Raw genomic sequence first — 22,052 nt, 5'->3', positions numbered from 1 at the left:
ATGTGTGCAGAGGATGTGGTTTCCTATATGGAGCTTTAAAACTGACAAAAGACAAAAAAACAACAAAAACATACACAGAATGTATCAATAAATAAAACAGGTTGTTAAATAATAAATTTAAACTTAAATATAAAGCATTTTCCCTAACCTCTAATTAGTTGCCTAAATAAATTAAGTCATATACTGATATACATATATTTTAATTTTCAACTACATTAGCATTTTTGCCATGAGCATTGGTTTAGCTAACTTTGTTGGCATTAGCTAAAATGCTTTATTGTTACAACAGTTCGTTTTAGTTTTTCTAGGGTGTGTGTGCATGTTTCATGGTTTTATATCCCGTTGGGGACTTTAACCTGAATGAAATGGGGACCGTATGGACAAAATTTAGGTCCCCATGGGTAGAGACTGGTTTTCAAAGGTTTTCAAAAGGGCAAAAGGGCAGGGGAAAGAGGAGGAGAAGAAAAGAGAGTAAAAAGGACACAAGTGACACAAGAAGAAAATAATTTAGCTGTGCAGGAGGGTGTCTTTGCATACCCCACTCTACAACAAAATCCCAGATTGTGGACTGCACAGCACAACACAGACACAAAATCGTTATGAGCCAAAAATGGCTATGACAAAATGTGATGCCATAGAGAGCCTAGTAGGCCTTTCAGACAGACCGCGGCGACGGCACCGCTGCGCTATGAAAACCATTATTTTCAATGGCTTGCGCCACACCACAGCGGTTTGTTGGTGTATCGAGCAAAGCACAGCGCACCGCTTGGCGAGCTTGTGCGGCAAGTGAAGGGCCATAAGTCTCTCCCTTCTGGTGGACCATCATGGGACCTAATATTTTGATCTTGTTTAATTGTACCCTGAAAATCACATATAATGTTTGTCAATTTAAAAGATAATTTTTCAAGTCAAGACAGTCACAGTTTGTCGTAAAACTACTGAAATATAAGACGTAATTAAAAACTTTGTAAAAACGAAAATACATAATTACAAAGACCACAAACCCAAAAGTCATGTATGTGGCATGTGGCATCTTTTTCTCTGAAGCCTGAAGCTGTTACTTAATTTAACATCAAATAATTACATTTGTAGATGATGTGATGAAAGGACCTGGAGTTGTTGGAATTAAACACATCAGGTGAAATACATTTGTGTGTGAAACATAGATAAGTTAACAAGCTAGTAGCAACCAAGCAAGAATGTTGGTTAGCATTACAGCACTGACACAGTTGGTGACATATACTGCACAAGACGAGATGTTGTTCATTGAGCGGTTTCACACTAATTATGTTAAGCACACTGAGCACCAGCCTTTCCTGCTTTCTACTAACCTGAAGCTAACTTTCTTCTTAAAACAACAGCGCCAGTATGTACTGTAAAGATACACTTTAACTCCACTTTTATTGTTTAACTGTAAGAATAGGTAAAGCATTGTAGCTGACAGCTAATTTTTGACTCATCTGATAACTTTTACTGATTGTTATGTCTAAAATTGAGCAGCAGCACACACAGTCCCCTTTGTATAGGCCTATGTGATGTTTGTCATCACTATTTGCACCTTCCTAATCCATTAGGCCTGGTTATACAAATACATAAAACGTTATTTTTGCCCTTTTAATACCTTCTGATTGCAGCAGGTCATCATTTCCGGTAATTTAAAATAGAGAAGATGGACTTAAAAGCCAGCCACACACTCACAGATAAAACTGTCTATGGGAAGCTGATCTGTACTCTACAGGCATACAGTAATTAAACAGCCAACTGCTCTGTTATTTCACTTACTGATTACAACAGCTCTGCCTTTTCCTTCCTCATGGAAACTCTCATCTAATTCTCCTCAAGAGGTGATCTGCCTACAGAAATAAAAGTAACTGGTTTGATATAATGCGATGTGAATGCAGTTGTAATTCAATAATGTCATGTTTCGTACTTGTTCTCAAGAAAGCTATCAAGAATACCTTTCAGTATTCACGTACCGTCATTCTTTGCTTTTACAATGATTCAGTTTCCTTCCTTTACTTCTATGAAATGTTTGAGGCCAACAGTAATGCTGTAACAGAAGTGCTGAATTTAGTTTTATCAGAGGAATGTTGTTGCAGGGAAAGAAAGAGAAAGTAGTGACATCAGCTTGGTCACAGATAAAAGTTTCTTTTATGTGATGATGTTTTGGGAGTAATGCTTCTTTTCCTGCATTCCAGACAACCCAGAACTTGAACATTTCTGACCTCCTGTTAGAAAAAGTACAATGGAACGACATGCAAAGTTGGAGTTCCTTCTTTTAAGCTCTGTCTACCTCGACTTCATGAAGCAGTGATCTGATGTCACACAACAATGGCAGCACCCATGGAGTTCATGAAAGTCAGTTCATGTGTGACGTCAGACAACTGCTGAAATCAGGATGGAGGGATTTGCCCCAAGTTGACAAGTAGGAACTCCAACTTTGAGTGGCGTTTCATTCTTTTTCTAGTAGGAGGTCGTAAATTTTAGAGATCTGCGTTGTCTGGAATGCAGCATTAGACATGTGAAGGTTTAATTTTCAATGAACCATTCCTAATGAATCAATTATGTTTATAAGTTAAGTTCCTTGTTTTGGGAAGTTGATATAATACCTAATAGGGTCTGGACGTCATCAACCAGAAACTATTTTGTTTACCATCGATCCTATTGTCATAACATGGAGGATAAAAATTACATATTTATAAATTCATAATTGCTGAAATTAATACATAAATAAAAAAGATTAATGTATATATTAAATATTAAATAAATAAATAAATGTTATAATTGATCAATGACTTATTTATTCCGAGGCTCTGGAACAGCCTGCCCGAGGAAATCAGGTCAGCTGAGTCAGTGAACTCTTTTAAGTCCCTTCTTAAAACATACTTTTATAGGAGAGCCTTTCCCGATCTTATTTGACTTTATTTTATCCCTTTTATTTTATTCTATTTTACTAATTTTATATTTATCTTAAACATGTATTTTAGTCTTTTCAATGTTTTCATGCTTTTATCTTGTATTGTTTTTGTATTATTGTCTTTTGGTTTTATTGTCTTTACACTTGTTAAAGCACTTTGTAACTTGTTTGCTCTACAAATAAAGATTATTATTATTATTATTATTATTATTATTATTATTATTCCTAATTTCTTTTACATTTCTTCATTATTCAAGGCAAGGCAAGTTTATTTGTATAGCACATTTTAACAACAAGGCAATTCAAAGTGCTTTACATAAAACATAAAAGCAACAGGGAAATATAAAAAAGTTTAAAAGCAACATAAAATATAATAAAAGTTACAGTGTTACAATCAGGGTTAAAAGATTTAAATGGAAAATAAAAACAGGCTGAGGAGTTGAGCAAATAATTGAGTTACAATTATTCTGAAAAAAGAACAAACAGAGAAGTACACTAAATCCACTCTCTCTAGCTAGTTTGTACTTGGGTCCACAGCAATCTTTGGGTCCACTGAAACTCCAAAAACCCTCGGACACTACAGAGAAACCAGGACATGTCTGTCAGCAGGCCACTTTGATCCAGTTATACTCTAGACCCACCTGCGCATTTACAGGTGGACAGAGGTTCCTGCAAATCACTCGGGCGTGAGATTTAAGACCACTTCCTTCACTCTGTTCAATCTCACTCTCATTATCTTTTCACTCAATTACCTACTCATTTCTCACTGTGTAAATATTTAATTAAAAGCAATGATAAAAAGCTAAAAACAAAGAAAAAGAAAAGTTACAGTGCAGTGTAAGTTATCAATAAAAAGAAAAATCTTAAATATTTAATTAAAAGCAATGGTAAAAAGAAAAGTCTTCAGTCTTAATTTAAAAGAACTGACAGTTTCAGCAGACCTGCAGTTATCTGGGAGTTTATTCCAAATATACGGAGCATAATAACTGAACGCTGCTTCTCGTTGTTTAGTTTTGACTCTGGGGACAGAAAGCAGACCTGCCCCAGACAACCTGAGAGGTCTGGATGGTTCGTAACGAAGCAGAAGATCGGAAATGTATTTTGGCCCTAAACCATTTAGTGCTTTATAAACTAACAGCAGGATTTTGAAATCAATTCTTTGACATACAGGAAGCCAATGTAAAGACCTCAGAACTGGAGTGATGTGATCCACCTTTTTGGTCTTAGTGAGGACTCGAGCAGCAGCGTTCTGAATCAGCTGCAGCTGTCTGATGGATTTCTTAGGGAGCCCTGTAAGGACACTGTTACAGTAGTCAAGTTGACTGAAGATAAATGCATGGATAAGCTTTTCCAGGTCCTGCTGAGACATAAGTCCTTTAATCCTTGATATATTCGTCAGGTGATAGTAGGCTGACTTTGTAATTGTCTTAATATGGCTCCTCAAATTCAGGTCTTAGTCCATGACTACACCAAGATTTCTGGCTTGATTTGTGGTTCTTAACATTACAGATTGAAGTCGAGCACTGACTTTCAATCGTTCCTCCCTGGCTCCAAAAACAATAACTTCAGTTTTATCCTTGTTTAATTGAAGAAAATTCTGGCACATCCAATCGTTGAACTGCTCAATACAGTTACTCAGCGCCTGTATGGGATCATAGTCCCCTGGGGAAATGGTTATGTAAATCTGTGTGTCATCTGCATAATTTTGGAAACATATTATATTGTTTTTCATAATCTGAGCCAGTGGAAGCATGTAAATGTTAAACAAAAGAGGTCCCAGAATGGAGCCTTGGGGAACTCCACGTGTCATTTTTGTCAGCTCAGATGTGTAATTACCTATAGACACAAAGTAGTCCCTGTCCTTTAAGTAGGATTCAAATCAGTTTAGTACTGTGCCAGAAAGTCCAACCCAGTTTTCAAGTCTGTCTAGTAATATGTTGTGGTCGACCGTGTCGAATGCAGCACTGAGATCCAATAATACTAAGACTGAAATTCTGCCACTGTCAGTGTCAGTGTTTAAATGGATGTCATTGAAGACCTTAACAAGAGCCGTCTCAGTGCTGTGGTATGGTCGAAAACCTGACGGGAAGATATCAAAACAGTTATTTAGTGCCAAGAAAGCACAAAGCTGTTGAAAAACAGCCTTTTCAATGATTTTACTTAAAAATGGGAGATTTGATATGGGCCTATAATTGCTCATTAGTGACCTGTCTAGATTGCTCTTTTTTAAGAGTGGCTTAATGACTGCAGTTTTCATGGCCTGTGGGGAAAAAAACGGAGAGGAGAGACATGTTGGCAATTTTTAGTAGATCTGAGGCCATGAATTTAGACACCTTTTTGAAAAAACCTGTTGGCAGAATATCAAGGCAGCATGAGGAGGATTTAAGATGTTGTATTATGTCCTCCAGGTTTTTATGGTTAATAGAATCAAATTGTCTCATGCTATATGAATTGTTTTTAAGTGGACACAGGGACAAGACATATCCTGTTACTGACATGGTGGCACTGATTGCTTGTCTAATTGTTTGAATTTTGTCTGTGAAGAAGGAAGCAAATTCATTGCAGGCCCTGGTAGATAGAAGTTCAGAGGCTACAGACGCAGGAGGGTTGGTTAGCCTGTCGACAGTAGCAAACAGGGCACGTGCATTATTAGTGTTAGTGTTATTTATGTATCAATGATGTAGGTAGTCGCAATCTCACCGTAGAGCAAAATGTATCGCAATTAATTACCAAATAATCAATGATTAATGATGTATAGGTTTGTTTATTCAATTATGCATTTAATTATATATTTCTGTATTTATTTCAGAATTTATTCATGCATTTATTAATTGATAATTAAGTCACTTTGTATTCTCCATTTCATTATCCCTGTGTACTCTGCAAGCGCAGTACATTCTCATAAACATTTAGTCAGCTAAACTAATGTTTTCTCTCTAATCGGTGGAACATTTGATAGATAACCAGCATTGCACACACACTGTTCACCCTGAGGACACTGACAGTTGATCAAATCACGTCTTGGCTTAATGGATTTAAAGTAAAACAACAGCACATTTGGCTTGGCGACAGGATTGTTTTTCCTGGTGATTGCTTCCTACTTTTGAGATGTTGCAGCCACCCTGACCTTGCGCTAACGAGAGCTTCAGACGTCACAGCATTGATGCATTTGTGTTTGTGTTGCTGACTTGCTGACTGATACACCGGACCATTATCTCCAGCACTCAGGCTCATGTACTTAAAAGACATTCTGGGCAAGGGCAATTTGATTTTCCCACAGATTTGGAGGCAGCATTATTCATATTCAATACTGTTACATTTAAGGCTTATGGCACTGATCAATACAGCTGTCCTTAAGTTCTCATCTCTTGATCTGTATTGGCCTTAAATTTCATTTAAATTGTATTATCATGTGTATAACTGTACTCGAGACTTCATTATTTTATAGTTCTGCCTTGTGAGACAACTGTCTTTGCCTCATGATTACATCCTGTTATTTTTTTATGCCATTGTATCCCACATCCTACTAAAGTAATGCCATTAACAGAGTCTGAGGACACTGTATTGTGTCATTATTACCTGCACATTAAAAACTCATTCTCAGCTCACAGTTCAGTACCCTGTAGGGGATGGACTGAAAACAGGCTGCAGGATGGTGGGTCCTGGTGCTGCTGCTGTTAGCGGGGTTGCGTGGGGTGGACCATGTTTTTGTCACATTCCAGGTTACACCCTGTTTTGCTTTGGCTCATACTGGGAAGGCCCAGTGATTGCATCAAGCCCTTGTTATGTAATCAAGAAGTCCAGTCGTAGTGCTGTCCAGGCTGAGAATTACAACTTGAGAGATGTGGTAAAATGTGTGTAGAAAATTGCACAATGATAACAACAAACCCAATGAAATGAGAGGGAAAAAGAGCACCAACCATCCATATCTGGACAACTAAAGATAAACTACATCATTTTATTATTGTGCAGATGATGTGGCATGGTTAACTTAGGGCTGGATAATAAAACAATAATAATAATTATCGTGATATAATTTATTTCAATAAATTCAATAAATATTCAATAAATGTTTGATTTTATTCACTTGAATCATACACAAATTAGGACTTAATTTATTTTATTAAGATGTTTATTGTGTTGAGGAAAAAGTCTCTCCTCTTATAAAATGACTCAGTGATGACACATAATAAATGCCAACAAAAGTCTTAAACGGCCTTTTAAAGAATTATATTGAAAAACATTACAGTCTGCCTAATTGGTTTTTGCCCAGTGCCAGACCTCTCAATCACTGCCCAGATCTCCAATACAAATGAAGTGAAATGAAACAAAATGTCAGTTCGGTGTGATTATTAGCCTAGGTTGGTTTTCATCCCTGTGTATTCCTCTCAGAATCACAGGCTCATAATTGCAATGTTTAGTCATCAATGAAACAGTCTCTTTTTGTTTATTATTTTTATTGTTAATTTACACTGACTATAGGGCATAATCAACTGCAATTGAGCAGAATACACTTTTTCCAAAAACATCCTGTCTTTCTACTTTGTACCATTGGGACATTTTGTTGCTCACACAACACAAATGTTTGTTCTGCCACTAAAAGGGCTCAGTGGGCCTTCCTGCTTAGACGCCAATGCCAACTTGCCCCAAAGAAATACATTTTTATTGGTTTCAATGGATAAATCTGCATAACATTGCAAGGTCTGATTTTCAAGCCAAAAAATGTGAGCACAGTTACTTGAGAATCATGTACCAGGGCTCTAGCGTAGAGAGGAAGTTGGTAATCTCTCTTTTCTGCAGATATGAGATGTGTGGGAGAGGAAGCCTGCCTTTGTACAAACTCAGAGATCAAAGTCAAACATCTAGTATGTGTAATGTAGCATTACCTAATGCACAGTTATGTACATTAAAGGAAATGTCCAACAATGCTAGTGGGTTATCATTATGTAGCTGAAGAGATAAAATGTATCTGCTGTTGTTCCTGCAGAGTCTGGCTGGTTATAATGCAAAATGAACTATGTGTGTCAGAGAAACAGTGTTTATCCATAGCATAAATCAGAGAGTGTAACACAGTAAACAGGATGTGTTTTACAAAGATGTCTTGTAAAATAGGATTGTGGGTAGAGGAGGAGCACTATCTGCAGTGAACAGATAGTTAGCCCAACTCTAGCTAAAAACACTGCACCCACCACCTCAACTGTTCATTTCATTACTGTATTAATGCTAACTTCTGTACACTAGCCAGTTGTGGTCATTCAAGCTACCTCGCACACCCCACGCGTTTGTGAGCTCGACACTTCATACAAGGTTATTTTTCTGGCATCACAGATACCTGCAGTCTGCCCAAAATAATCAAATGTTTTCCCACAGTGAAACCAAACTGTTAATAAAAACAGACTTTTATTAACAGTTAGTTAACTGTGTTAGTCTACTACCCTGTCCTGCCATTGGTCAGAATTCAAAATGGTAGTAATTCAATTAGTAACATTAGAAAAATGTACACCCAATTCTTGACTTTGCAGTCTCAGCAAAGGGGCAAAACACAGAAAAATGTCAAAAAGCTTAGTTTGTTTGTGTTATGTAAAATGTGCTAAAAATAAAAAAGACCCATCTAAGGTTTATGGTATTAATTACTCAAAAAAGAGGAGGAAATAGTCTAAGGGCTCACTACACTGCGCTGCAGGTTGCTTGCTTGCTTCCTCACTGTCAGTCAACGTTATACAACCAATATGCCTGATGACAGTTCTCTCTAACCTGCCTCCATATATTGGGCTGGCAACACATTTCAGCCTTCAGGAAGCCCAACTCTGAGACCCTGGCTTTCACGCAGAGAAACAAAGAAGAATGACTGCCAGAAGTGTTTGCTACATTTGGCATAAGTAGACCACAGGCACACCCAGACACACCTGCCTTCAATCAATCCACTGAATCACAGCTATTGGCTCACAGCAAATGTTTTAACCATTTTATATACTGTTGGGTAGTTTAATCTGTAACAGTTCAATATTTTATAAGCTTATCGTTTGTTTTGTTTGAAAAAATCCTCATTTGTAAAGCAACTAGTAACTATAGTTGTCAAAAATATGTGGTGGAGTGGTCAAGTGAAGTATTTTTAATATGTACTTTATTACAGTACTTAAGTAAATGTAGTAACAGTCCAACACTACATTTGACATTATAGTAATATGGTTTCTGACTGAACTAATATTTTACATACTGTGTAGTTTTGCCAAATAATAGCAAGTCAATGGCAACATTAATTACCTGTTGACGTATATTGATTCACAAAATAAGAACAGAAAGAGTAAAGGCAACAAAAACATAACCCTAAACTGTGAGACAGTGTCTAGTATAGCTTAAATTTAGGCCAAAATCAACAGCCAAATAATAAGCCTAACCTGAGTCTACCGTGTTCTATAACAAGTCAGCTGTGGTGGGTGGGATTTGGGAAGAGATGGGGGTGCTTAGAATTTAAGTTGAGCACAGAAGGTGTCAGCTAAGGTCATGTCAGACTGAGACTGGACTGCAGTTAGGGCTGTGACTAATAAATATTTTCATCGTCGATTCATGCTGATTTTTTATTTTTAAGTTTGGTGTAGTCAATGAAATATATAAAAAAAAGAAACACAATTTCCCAGAGGCCAGGGTGACATCTTTAAATGTATTGTTTTGCCTGACCAACAGTCCAAAACTCAAAAATGTTCAGTTTACAATTATATATGACAAAGAGAAACAGCAAATCCAGACAATGTTTGGTGTTTTTTCACTATTTTTGCATTAAACATGACTGACATGATTCACTAATTATCACAATGGTTATCACTAATCAGTTCAGTAATTCAGTAGTATGATTTTCGGACTTTCACTGGATCTGTCTTGTGATGATAATGCTGTTTTACCATTTTGCCAAATTCTGCTGAGTAATGATTCCAACCAACATCCATGTTATTAATGTACTGTATATGTGAACCTGCATAAATCTGCTTTATTGTGATATATGTTGATATGAGAAAAACATTCTTATTGAAATCATGATATTAATTAATAATAATCCCTGTTTGGGGCACATAGGGGCATGTACAGTGGGAATGGAGCAGCTGGAGAGCTGACCTCCCCCTCGCCTTAAGTTCAGACCAGGCGTGAAAAGATAACATCCTCCCCTGCTGTGGCCCACTGAGGAATCTGTAGGTCGGGCACACTTGCATGTGGGTAGACCAGAGCTGTGTTGTGGTGGAATGCCCCTCAAGCAGTTGCATCAACAAGCGGCAAGACAGAAGCTGGGTGTAATCTCAACTCTGTGATTACTAATAGTTACTACATCAGCTGCAGTCTGGCAGTAGAACCAGGCCAGCAATAAAAACTTTAGTGACTAACGTTTGTCTGCCACAGTTTGTGATGACTAAATTTGATATGCTGTGCTACTGATTGAGAAAGACTTGAATGATCTGCTCTTCAGTCTTCAGCAGGAAATGTGGGTCAAGATTTATCTTTGTCATTTCTGAAGTGCCCGCTACAGTCTGATGAGCTCAGTCTGGCAGCTTATCTGTGATGTTTACGTGGAAAATCACTGCTAAATTGCTGCAGGTGGTATTTGTTGATGCCTCATACCATATGTATTCTACATATGCTTGAGTTGTTTCTTTGAACACTGCTGCACACATGTGATTGAGGTGCCCCATTGTTGTCTTATTCTCTCCTTGCTTGTTCCTCTTGAGGAAGTTTAAGCTAGCTCTTATTTCAGCTGTCCCACACAAGGCGTGGACAGTCCCTTACCAGATTGTAATACTTGAGGAATGTGTATCTTTTGTTTGCCTTTGTCAACCCCGTGTCACTGTGCAGGTGGATAATGTGGGGTCAGATAGCTTGTGTGTGTGTGTGTGTGTGTGTGTGTGTGTGTGTTTAACTCCCCCAAGCAGCACAGCTGAGTGTAGGAGGGGCCATCGCCTCAGCCTGGGTGTGAGCCCACTGTTTTCAGACGGACAGAACAGTCTGAGAAGGGAGGGTGTAGGCACGAGTCTGTGAGGAGAAACTTCCCAAACTTTTTCCAGCGCAAGGATTTTTCTCCATTGGATATGCTGGCTGTCCATTCTGCTTTGGGATCTAGCTCGGAGATATCTTACCACAGGTGTTGATAATGCAAGGAAGGGCTAGCAAAGCTCCAAAGAAGGAGTTGGTCATAGAGAGTCCGCAGCAGTACAAGAGCTTGGCTGCAGCTGAGGCTGAGGCAGACATGGTGCCACAGGTGGTGGTAAGTCACTCAAGGATCTAACATAAAGACATGCAAGACATTTTGGTTAATGTAAATAATCTCTGTTGGCTTGTCAAAGCTGTTCTGATCTACAAGTACATCTTACAGCGTGCATTGCTGTAAAAGTTAACCACAGTAAGAAAGTCCTGAAGCAGGTGTCATGTGAGCGTCCGTGCTGGTTCACTTTTACCATCTCCTTCCTTACCCACAATGTTGCCAACCCAGATTCAAAATGTGCTACTGTTATCACCAGCATAGACGAATGTTGAACTATGCCAGCACTCAACTACCTGGAGGGAACCAGCACACAGTTTCCTCAAGTTTATTCTTCAATGTGGCTTGTAAAATATTTTATTTGCCAGTCAAAATTTCATAATTTAACAGTGAAGGTGTCCAGTGGTTGGATCTCTAGAGAGCCATGTGAACTGTCAGTAGCAAAAGAACGAATGTATTAGTCAGTAGCGAGGCACTACACAGCTCTATTGTTCATTGCTGTGAGAGGGTGCAGTGATGGGAAGAGTGGGTGCTGAAGCTATACAGCTGCTAGATCACTGTGGAGAGGGAGTGGATGAGGTGGCTTCATAAGTTTCAGTTTTATGCTCTTTCCAGGGATGACTGTCTGTTAACTTACAGATGTGGAACAGGCAGTTGTTTTATGGTGTACTACTACTAATAGGAAAATGGGAATTGAAGATAGAAGTGCAATATCTGCGAGACATAAACTCAACAAGTGTTTTAAAAAGCCATTTCCATGAATGATATGACAATAATACAATATAATGTTTGGACTAGGTCCATTGACTGTGGCCAGCATTGTGGGTTGTGGAAATGACAGAGCTTTTGCTTATTTATGTTCATTTTCTTACTCAGTGCTGAGTGTAGTGTGTGGTTGACCACCTTCAGCCACTGACAAAGCAGAGTGGACAAGCCCAGAGGGGTGTGGAGGGAAATAATAGTCAGCAACAACAGAGTGGAGTTAGGAATCCTTCACTGGTGAGAAGAGGGCACCATCCCTATAATGGGATCAGACCTATATAGCAGTTACTTTAAATATCTGAATCCCTTTTAATTGCAGGAGTGCAGTAGATTCAGCTTCACCAGGTTTTTGGGACAGAAGTTTTGTGGTTAATTCCTCTGGTTTATCTACTTCGTGTCATTGTCAGTGGTTTATTTTTCCAGGACAATGGTAGATAAAAACAATGCCGCTGCAATTCTGTCTGGTACAGGCCCTCTGGTCTTTGTATAGAGATGCAGAGAATTTAGGCATATTTAGGTCAGTTCAAGCGAGACACAGACACGTACAACACACATCTTATCTCTCAAACATCTTTAATTCCTTCCTGACTTGCCTGTCCTGTCTGCAGAAATATCTGCATGGGAGAGAGAAAAAACAGTTTGTTGAAGTGTGACCACATCTACATTTGTGTTAAGTTCAAATACAGCTGTTGACCGTTAATGTCACAACCTGCTTTAGCTGGCAGACATGGTGGCACCGTCTCTGGTCTGATAATGCATGTTGTCATTGACTTCTTCCCTCCTTGTCCTTGAAACTGATACAAGGTGGTGTTCACTCTGTCCTCTGTGTGAGCTGCACTCTTGTTAACAAGGTTGCTAGCGACAAGTATAAGCAGGTCAACATCCATGACTCTCTCTCTGAGATCATGCTAGTATTATCAGTCCCAGATGTGGAGGCAACATGTGAGCTGTGCTGTCGCTCAGCCCTGAAGTCTGGCAATGTGTCACTGTTCATTTTGCACTTTGCTGTCTCCCTGGCTGTTAGATTTATCCTCCCGTACCATCAGCTAGAAGTGTTGACAGCTTACTCTCCATCTAATGGTTACTGTATCTTTGCAGCGGATAAGCTTTCTCTAGCCTCAGCTGCTGGAGTTTAGTGGGTCAATGCTTTTTGTACATTATGCAGATGCACCACAAATCCATAATCACCTTTTGATGACATCTGCTCTTGAGACTCAGCTGCAAATCAACACAGCATTCACAAGCTCAACCTGACTTTTGATTGGGGATTCTCGTCAAGTGCAGTAAAAGTAAAAGAGGATGATGGATTTGTTTTACACTATAGAGGATAATTGTGTTGTATGTAGTGATTATTATTGAGGTGGAGCGTGATTGTTTCCTTGACTGGCATGTCATGCGTGTTTGCTCTCACGTATGGATACGCTCATCAAGACCTTCCCACTGCTGAGGCAGATGCATTTTCTCTTGACAGATGGAGCCCTGAAACTTTTCACAGTGCATCTAACACCTAGCATGTGTTGGTCAACATTTCTGTTTTTCTTTTAGTGCTTAGTCGGCAGTATACAATGTTTAATGTGTACAGAGATAAAATTCTTCCTTAGTGTGCACTCCACTGTTATTATACATGCAGTGCATTAGATGCTGCGCCTAGGCATCAGACAGGCTGACAAAGACAAAGACAGCATTGCTCAGCTTTTGCTTAAACTCTTCTTTGCTCTCACTGAATGTAGTTTTCATTTTCTATGTACATGCTAGTCTAGTTATTAGTAAACCTGAACTCTCGTTATGTGAATTTTACCTGCTGGTCTAAGGACTGATACTTTGTTATTAATGTGAGCAGTGCTTGACAGTGTGCGGAGTGAGTTTAAAAGCACCGCCAACAATAAATCATCCCCAGTTTGTGTCCGACCATGGCTGTATGTTAGACACATCTTTCTTTCCCCTCATTTCCTTTTATCTCTCTACTGAATCTAGTAAATGAAGGCATAAAATGTACAAAAATACATGCCAAGTATATTTCCTCCTAAAACCTGTCTTTGCATGCATTTTACCCTTTGTATTACAGTTACCGATGTTTGTGAACTTACACAAAATAACAGAGTGCTTCATCTATGTTCTCCAGGTGAAACCGAAGGTTATCGAGCCGCTGGACTATGAAAATGTGCTGGTGCAGAGGAAGACACAAATCCTCAGTGATGTCCTCAGAGACATGCTGCAGTTCCCCCTGGAGGACTTTGACGTGAGTCACATCCACAAACTGACGCAACTATACTGTATTTACTCTAGTAAATCTGTCTCTGGGTATTGTAAATGGGATTATATTGGTAGAAAGGAAGTGGAAGTGGTGGCATTTAGAATAGGGAGTGGTAATAACACTGCCAGGGTTAGGGCTTTGGTTTCCAGTGGGGCGACTCATGTCGCTGCTGAAAGTGAGGCACTTTGGGAAGAAAATATTCCCTAAATAATGTATTATGCAGTTGTTGTTTTTTTGAGAAACCACACCATACAAGGTCACACAATTAGGATCTGTCCAACATCATTATTTACCCACCCACTTGCGTGTTTTTCTTTGTTGTATTTGTTTAGTTTTTTCCTTTTTGTTTACATCCTTCCACACTATAGCGAGAGAGGGGTCAGAGGCCGTCTGTTTAATTGCCTTATTCTATCTTCAATGTTGTGACAGAGCAAGTGTTATCTCTAGCCACATTGTACAGGATGTACACTCCCTCACACTTTCCACGATGAGGACGGAAAATCTAAAATGGAAATCTGGCCCAGTGCTGTTACTTCAGGAAAATAGACTTCTTTGAAAGATGTCCTTACCAACAGCAGCAATGAGATGTACAGTATATTCTCAGATCTGAACCTGCCACTCTGTCTCACGGTCCAGTGGAAATTTTATAGAGTCTGGTCTTATTTTATTGGTTTAGCTCTCCTTTCAGTGAGAGAAGTCTTTGTTTCACTAACCATGATGACTTTAACATATTTTGTCTTAATGCTTACATTGGAGAATAAGACAGAATAAATAAGAGTGATTTTGATATTTATATAATGTAACAAAAGTTGCATAAATAAAAATTGTTTTCTGTGAGTGTAAAATTTATTGATGCCCTTGAAAGTGCCTCAAGCCCCTTTAGCTATAATTGATTTTCCATGCAAGACACTAAGGAAACCACAGCTCTAGTGGGAGTAAAATTCCCGTACCTTGTGTAGAAAATGTTACAACAATTTCAGATAAGTAAGTTTTCCTTTAAGAAAGTCAGAAGGAAAATGTGATGCCGCAAAGGCCAGAGTGTTAATCTAAAGAAATTCTATACCAAAGATTAGAACAATTGTGTTTCGTAATTACAGTCATTTGAAGCACCATCATACCACTTTAATAATAAGGTGTTAAATTAATGTGCTTATGTAGTTGAACCACAATGTCCCCAACATCTACTCTGGCAAGGGGCCTTTGACGCATGTTGTTCCCCATCTCTCTCTCCCCCCACTCCTTTACTGTCATCTCTCTGTTGTCCACTCTCAAATTTAAAAAAAAAGAATAATTTAAAAATGTACTTTTAGCCTACAAAATACGTTATATGTTTGTAAGACACTTTGTAAACCACCCTCATACTCAGAATATCAGGACACCCTTGTGTCAGCAACCAAGCAGCAACACACTGTATAATAATGTAATTTTTTTGAGTTGCTAGCTTTAAAAAAAAGCTTTGTTTGCAAATCAATCAAAACCTGTTCACTAATGGAGATGTCTGTGTGCAATAGAAGAAAGGAGAAAAGTGTTTCTAACTGTGGGCTCTGTATAAAGGGTTGTTACAGCTTACAAAGGCCTGGCAGCTGGGTGCTTAGTGACAGCGGGGCAGCCTTGACTTTGTCTTCTCTTGTATCATGCTCCTCCAGCCTGCTGCTATGAACATAACATACCAGCTTTACAGACAAACAGTACGTTGTCAGAGACTGACAGGTGATTCTGACTTAGAAAAAAAAAAAACACCACAGGCACAGTGATTGAACCGAACATCTGTGTCGACCTACCCAGGCTCTTGTTCAAGCAAGGTTTTTATCAGCTTCTGTGTCAAGGCTCTTTCAGTTTTTGGAGCTAGTGAAAGTAGGTACGGCTAGTGTGTATTCATACAGAAACCTCAAAATGCATAGAGACAGTGCTAAGTACAGTATACAGTGCTAGTTGTTGATAAATCAAGGTCAAAGCTGGCAGAAAGAGCTCCTTGTGTTGTTATTTTTGTATTAAATCCTGTTGTTGGCTGTTTCTCAGTAACACAAACCACTATCCGGTCTCTGCTTTATCTTATCCCCACTGGCACATCAAAAGTCATGTGTTGGTACTGATCTTTTGTGAGCTAGTGTTTATATCACCACAATCTGGTTTTGATCTGGAAGCTGTTGGTACATGGCAGTTCAGCACAGTTCTCTCTGCAAGGTTGCTGGAGATATTTGTTCATTCCCTCCTTCTTCTCCTTAATTTCAGGTATTCTTTAGGTCTCTGCACATCCATGGTATAAAGCCCACAGATCAGGATATTATTATTTTTCCTTTTCCAAAAGGTTTCAATAACAACACATGCTGTATGTGTTGAAAGGCGGGCGTTGAGCTACATTTTTGTTATTGTCAACAAATCCAATGAAAACACCATAACCAACATGATAGTTTGGCTCTCAGTACTTGCCAACTTCCCTGCCATGACTGGGGCACTCAGCCCCAAGATCCATTTTTTTCTACTGTTAATATACATGTTTAAACCACACCAGTGGCATGGGTCCATGGCTTGTCCACCACTTTGGTCCATATTGAAATATCTGAACAACTATTGAAGGGATTGTCATGACATTTGGAACATTCATGGTCTCAGAGGTTGAATCATGCTGACTTCGATAATCCTCTTACTTTTCGTCTAGCACCACCATAAGGTAAATATAACACATTTTCCAATACTTTGGTTTATAAACAAATAGTTGCAAAACGAATGAGATTCCCATCAGCCTCAGCTGTACTTTGTGTTTGATGCTTAATAGCAAATGTTAGTATGCTAACACGCTAAACTAAGTTGGTGAACATGGTAAATATAAAATATTTCTCAAACACTAGCAAATAGTGTATTTGTTGGGGGCTACTTTCAGCCACAGGTTTTTTTGCACTACTGAGTATGTACAGCAGGACAATGTTTAAACGACAATGTCCAGGTTTGTCTTAATGAAGGAACCCAGTGAACTGGCGCGGCCCATTTTTGTGTTTTTAATATTTTTGGACAACAGTGAAGGTCTTTGGCACAGAGGAATTCGATAAATCATGGCTGGCAATTAATTCATTGATGGTTTTGGTTCTTTCATGGGATTTGTTTACAATCAGTGTGGGGTGGTAAAGTCAAGAAACACATTTGGTTTGGGTTAGGCTGAGGAAGGAAGATGATTTTCCAAATAAAATGTTGATTGAGTCCTGTTGAGTGTAGCTACTGTATGTTCCAAGCTGAATTTTGGCTTATTTCACCAGAGATTCCCATTATTCTCCCAGGTGACTTGTAGCCCAATTAAATGCTTCCTGTTGCACACTTCCTGGCTCCCTCTTACCTCCATGCCTGTTTATTTCTGCTGCTTGGGTTGCAAAGATTATCATCTCCCCTGCAGGAAACCTCACTAGCAGAGAGGATGGGGAGACTTCAAATTCACAAATGAAAGCTCTGCATGAAGTTTGTCATAGTTTACACGACCAGCACTCACTCAAATGCAAGGTCATTCAGAAAAATAGTGAGGCAAAAGAGAAAGATGGCAGTTTTGTGTTTTAGCCATAGTGTTATTTCAGTTAGTGTTTTGTTATTCTGTGTCAAGAAAGACATGTTTGCAGGGATGATGATCATTTTATAAAATGCTGGGGTTTTTTTGTTTTTTGTGTATTTCTCAAATCAGCCAGTTCCTTCTGAACTTTCTTAAAACTGGTTTCATCTCATTTTTCTCAATATTTGAGCATGACGCAATTAGCAGTGAAAGAAGGCCCCACAGCTAAAAAAAAAAAAAAAAAAGGGCTGGACGCTACAGGGCTACAGTTAGCGATTTAGTTTCATTTTCAGTATATTTTCTTGATTAATTATTTGCTCTATAAAACATTTAAATGCATGTTACAATTTTCTAAAGCCAAAAGTATTTTAGTTTAGATTGGTATAAACAGAGAAAAGCAGCAATTCCTCATCTTTAAAAAGCTGAAATAAGAGAATGTTTAGTATTTTTGCTTGAAAAATGAATGAATGAAGTTATTTATTAAATGATTATTCGATTATCAAAATAGTTTTTGTCATTTTCTGTTGATCGACTAATCAATTGATCTACCAATTGTTTCACCTCCAGTATGCTACTGTACGTAACTGTCCGTACTACTGTTACAGTAAAGAGGAATCACTTCCATGGTGTATCAAGATGGTAAAATATTACTCCAACAATGTATTGTACAATGTTTTTTGATAAAACGCACAAACATTATATTTGCATATCCTGATAAAATAGCTAGACATTTGAATTTTTTTTATTCCATTAACTTGATGTTTTTCAAGGGATCATTGGATTGAGCGGGATACTGTTCTATTTGTGGGATTATAATCACATTTGACTGATTTATCATCTGTGATTAAAACTAATGTTCTCCTTATACAGTGTGTGTATCTTCAATAGATACACACACTGTGTGGTCAAAATAGTGTTATTTGATTCAGTCTGCAGTAAATTGGACTGTAAACTAATGACATGGAAAATTCCTGCTCAAAGCACTTTTCAATTCAATAAAATGTGTTGGGAAAAGATAATCAAGGTTTTGTCTGCATCCCCATCATCATAGAAAACACAGCTGACGAGCACTTGACTTGCACAATGCCAGAATTCACTTGTTTCCTTTTAACTCAGTCAGCTGAACTGCTATCACTTAATGGTTGTATTCATATTTCACTCTTGCTCGCAGGGATTATGTGTGGTCAAATGCACTTTATTTAAAAATTTCAGAGTTAATCCTCCTACCAAGACCTGCTGGCGATGTAGTTGCACATTGCACACGCAGTATTTTACTCAAATGAAGTTTAAATGGAGCTTCAGCATTCACACTGCTGCTTGAAAAAACACTTAGCTCAACACTAATTGGCTGTCTATGAAAGTGTAAGATAAACTTGGATCTTGAAATACTTTTATATACTTACATACATTCTGAACCATTGCTATAATATTAAAATATAGCCTACTTTACAGGGAGTCAGATAAACTCCTTCACAAGTTACTTCTGGATCCTGTCCCATCAAAGGAGTTTTAATGAATGTGAGTCAAGAAAGGAAATGTGAAGTTTGTTAGCGTTTGGATCTATTTTTTGCCACAATCTCGTCTTCTATCAGCCATGTGTGACAATTTCTCTTATTTTCTTGTGTCAAGAGAATATCAATCAAATTGTGGAAGAGAGCTCTAAAATGCATGTCTTATCATTATTGTCTTATCATAAGCCTTATTATTACTCATTATTCACTTTATATGCTGGACTGTGTTTTTAGCCAGGCTGAAATAGTATCTCAACATCTATTGGATGGATTGCCATGAATATTTTTACACACATTCATGTTCCCAGGGAATACTGACTTTGGTGATCCCTTGACTTTTCCTCTAGTGTCAACATGAGGTTTACAGATTTTGACTGAAATGTTCAGTCTATTGGATGTATTGCCATGAAATTTAGTACAGGGATTTGTTTGTTCCTCAGGATCAACTTTGGTTTTTCACTCATGTTTTCATCTTGTGCCATCATCATGTCAAATTTTTAAGAGGTCTAATACTAATGACATTCCCATCAGCCTCAGCCGTACTTTGTGTTTACTGCTGAGCATGCACAAACGCTAAATAAAGATAGTGATCATGGTAAACATTATACCAGCATGGATTTTTGCGCATGTTAGCATGCTGACATTAGCATTTAGCTCAAAGCAATGTTGTGCCTAACAACAGCCTTGCAGAGCAGCTAGCATGGCTGTCAACACTTTTACTTACATAGCAGAGCCTTGATTTTTGAAGCCCTGTGAAACTGCTGTTTGACTCCAGTGCACACTGAACCTGTTGGTCATTGGCTGAAAGGCTTAAAGGAAGCATTAGAGGTACTGATTAGTCAGAGTGTGCCTGTACAACAGTGGCAGAGAGCCAGACTCAGGGTGTGTCTGTGGGTCCTGGAGCTGAACTGTATGGACAAGCATCCTGCCTCCCTCACATACTGCCCCTTTGAACCCTCAGAAAGAGATCAGTCCATTCTCAAGCATAGAATAATATTTCAAAGAACACCCCAGGGAAACTGTGTCCAGCTGAGACCACAAACTGGATAAAAGTGTCAAGCATGAGCAATGTCTTCCACATTTTGTTTCAATTTCACTTTTACAGTTGTTGTCATGTTTGCTGAAATTTCCATTGTTCTGTTTCTCTTGTTAAATAAACTATCGCTTTGTTTTGCAGATTTCAACTTTGAAGCGGCAAGGGAGAACACTCTACCCTACAGTGCCTGAAAATGCAGAGAGGGAGGCCCAGAGTCTATTCGTTCAAGAGGTAAGCTGATTTCAAGGCTCCCAAAAACATATTTTCTTAATCAACTTCTTAGCGTGAGTAATGGTGTCCTACCCAAACATACAGTTTTCTGCCAAAGTTTGAACACACATACAGTATGTCACATAAGAGATTTCTGTATTTGTGTTATTGTCCAGGCTTTTCTCACTGGTTTGAAGCGGGCAGGACTGGGGGCAAAAATGTGATGTCATGTATGGCCATGCACTTACAGTATCAGGATTTAGCAACATTTTAATCGTATACCAGACCAGTATGAATCATTTCATTTAACTTCACTGTACATTTAAGGGAAATATTGGACATATTCAGGAGCAGTAATCCCACAGCATGACATACACTAACGGTAAAAACTACAGGTCAAGTCAGTGTAATATTTATGATTATGAGAGAAACGTTTATGCAGGTCGGTATTTATCCAAATAAAAACACAAAGCATACATAAATACATTTACAAAACAAGTGTTTCTGTTATGCAGGGGGTAAATCGAACATCATTGTAAATGCAAAGACTATGAGTCACACATATATATTACAATTTGTAAACAAGTCCACAAGTAGATTTGAAATCCACAAACAAAATTTTCATGATCCACAAATATAAAACACAATTACTAGCTGACTACATGTGTGGATCGTAGTCACCCTCTCCATGGGAAACTAGTGTCAAAATGAATAGGAAGTGATCCACAAATACAGATTTGACTCTTGAATGCTGAGCTTTGTGCAGAATTTGTACACGTCTTGAAACTGTGGTTTGAAAAAGATTTTTGACTCTCTTTGTTTGCAAATTGTTAAGAGTGCATTTGTAGAAATTGTAATTGGTAAAACAGCGAAACAGTAGTGTCAAAATTCTGAAACACTCTACAAAATTTGTGAATCATGATGTGTTTATTTGTGGATATTGAATCTATTTGTAGATTGTGTTTTATATTTATGGATCATTTGTATATCGCGTTTTGTGTTTACAAATATATATTTGTGACTCATTGTCTTTACATTTACAATTATACTGATATTGATTTACACCCATAGTTATGCACAAGACATTAAGTAAAAACTTAAAGCACAATAACTGATAAAACAGTTATACTGCAGTCTATTTAATTGCAGAAAAGGCATGGTGGCAGTAAGTGCAAAGTCTGGAACAAGGGGTTAGAAATGTATATCATCTGCACGTAATATATATATTAATATATAATAGTGACACAAATGTGACTCATTAGCCAATTTGTGGCCTGATAGTAGCAGCAATATACAGTACACAGCACATCACAGCAGATCAGGAAGTAGCCTGTAGAAACTGTTGCATAAATGGTATCTGGGCTCATTACAGATCATTACTGGAGGCAACTGGACTATTTGTACTATATTTCCTCTGTAATATCTGCTTATGCCAGGGGACATAGGAATGATAAAGTGCTTTTTTTTTTACAATCCACAAGTTATCAAACTTCTGGTTATTTTCTTTCTCTGTTGGTTTATAGTGCTGACTGTCTGTGCTGAGACATGAACATATTTTCTGTCAAATGGTTCATTTCAATCTTATTTT

General features: G+C 38.2%; 1 protein-coding gene across 13 annotated transcripts in view; it reads left to right on the top strand.

Moving 5' to 3' along the window:
• The window catches only part of zmp:0000001200 (dedicator of cytokinesis protein 9), an 86,996-nt gene that overhangs the window by 24,796 nt on the left and 40,148 nt on the right, over positions 1 to 22,052 (top strand). For 9 of the 13 annotated variants that reach the window (XM_038720575.1, XM_038720572.1, XM_038720577.1 and 6 more), the window contains exons 2-3: positions 14,044 to 14,160; positions 20,396 to 20,485. In XM_038720575.1, the coding sequence (XP_038576503.1) occupies positions 14,044 to 14,160; positions 20,396 to 20,485 (207 nt within the window). Of the gene's footprint in view, positions 1 to 10,904; positions 11,166 to 14,043; positions 14,161 to 20,395; positions 20,486 to 22,052 lie in introns of those variants that run through there. The other 4 variants (XM_038720574.1, XM_038720571.1, XM_038720570.1 and 1 more) reach the window with 2 other exon arrangements.

This window comes from Micropterus salmoides, unplaced genomic scaffold, assembly GCF_014851395.1.
Source record: "Micropterus salmoides isolate LMB-PRFRI ecotype aquatic unplaced genomic scaffold, ASM1485139v1 Ms_hic_scaffold_15, whole genome shotgun sequence".
Classification (NCBI taxonomy): domain Eukaryota; kingdom Metazoa; phylum Chordata; class Actinopteri; order Centrarchiformes; family Centrarchidae; genus Micropterus; species Micropterus salmoides.
This window is presented reverse-complemented; position numbering and strand designations above follow the sequence as displayed.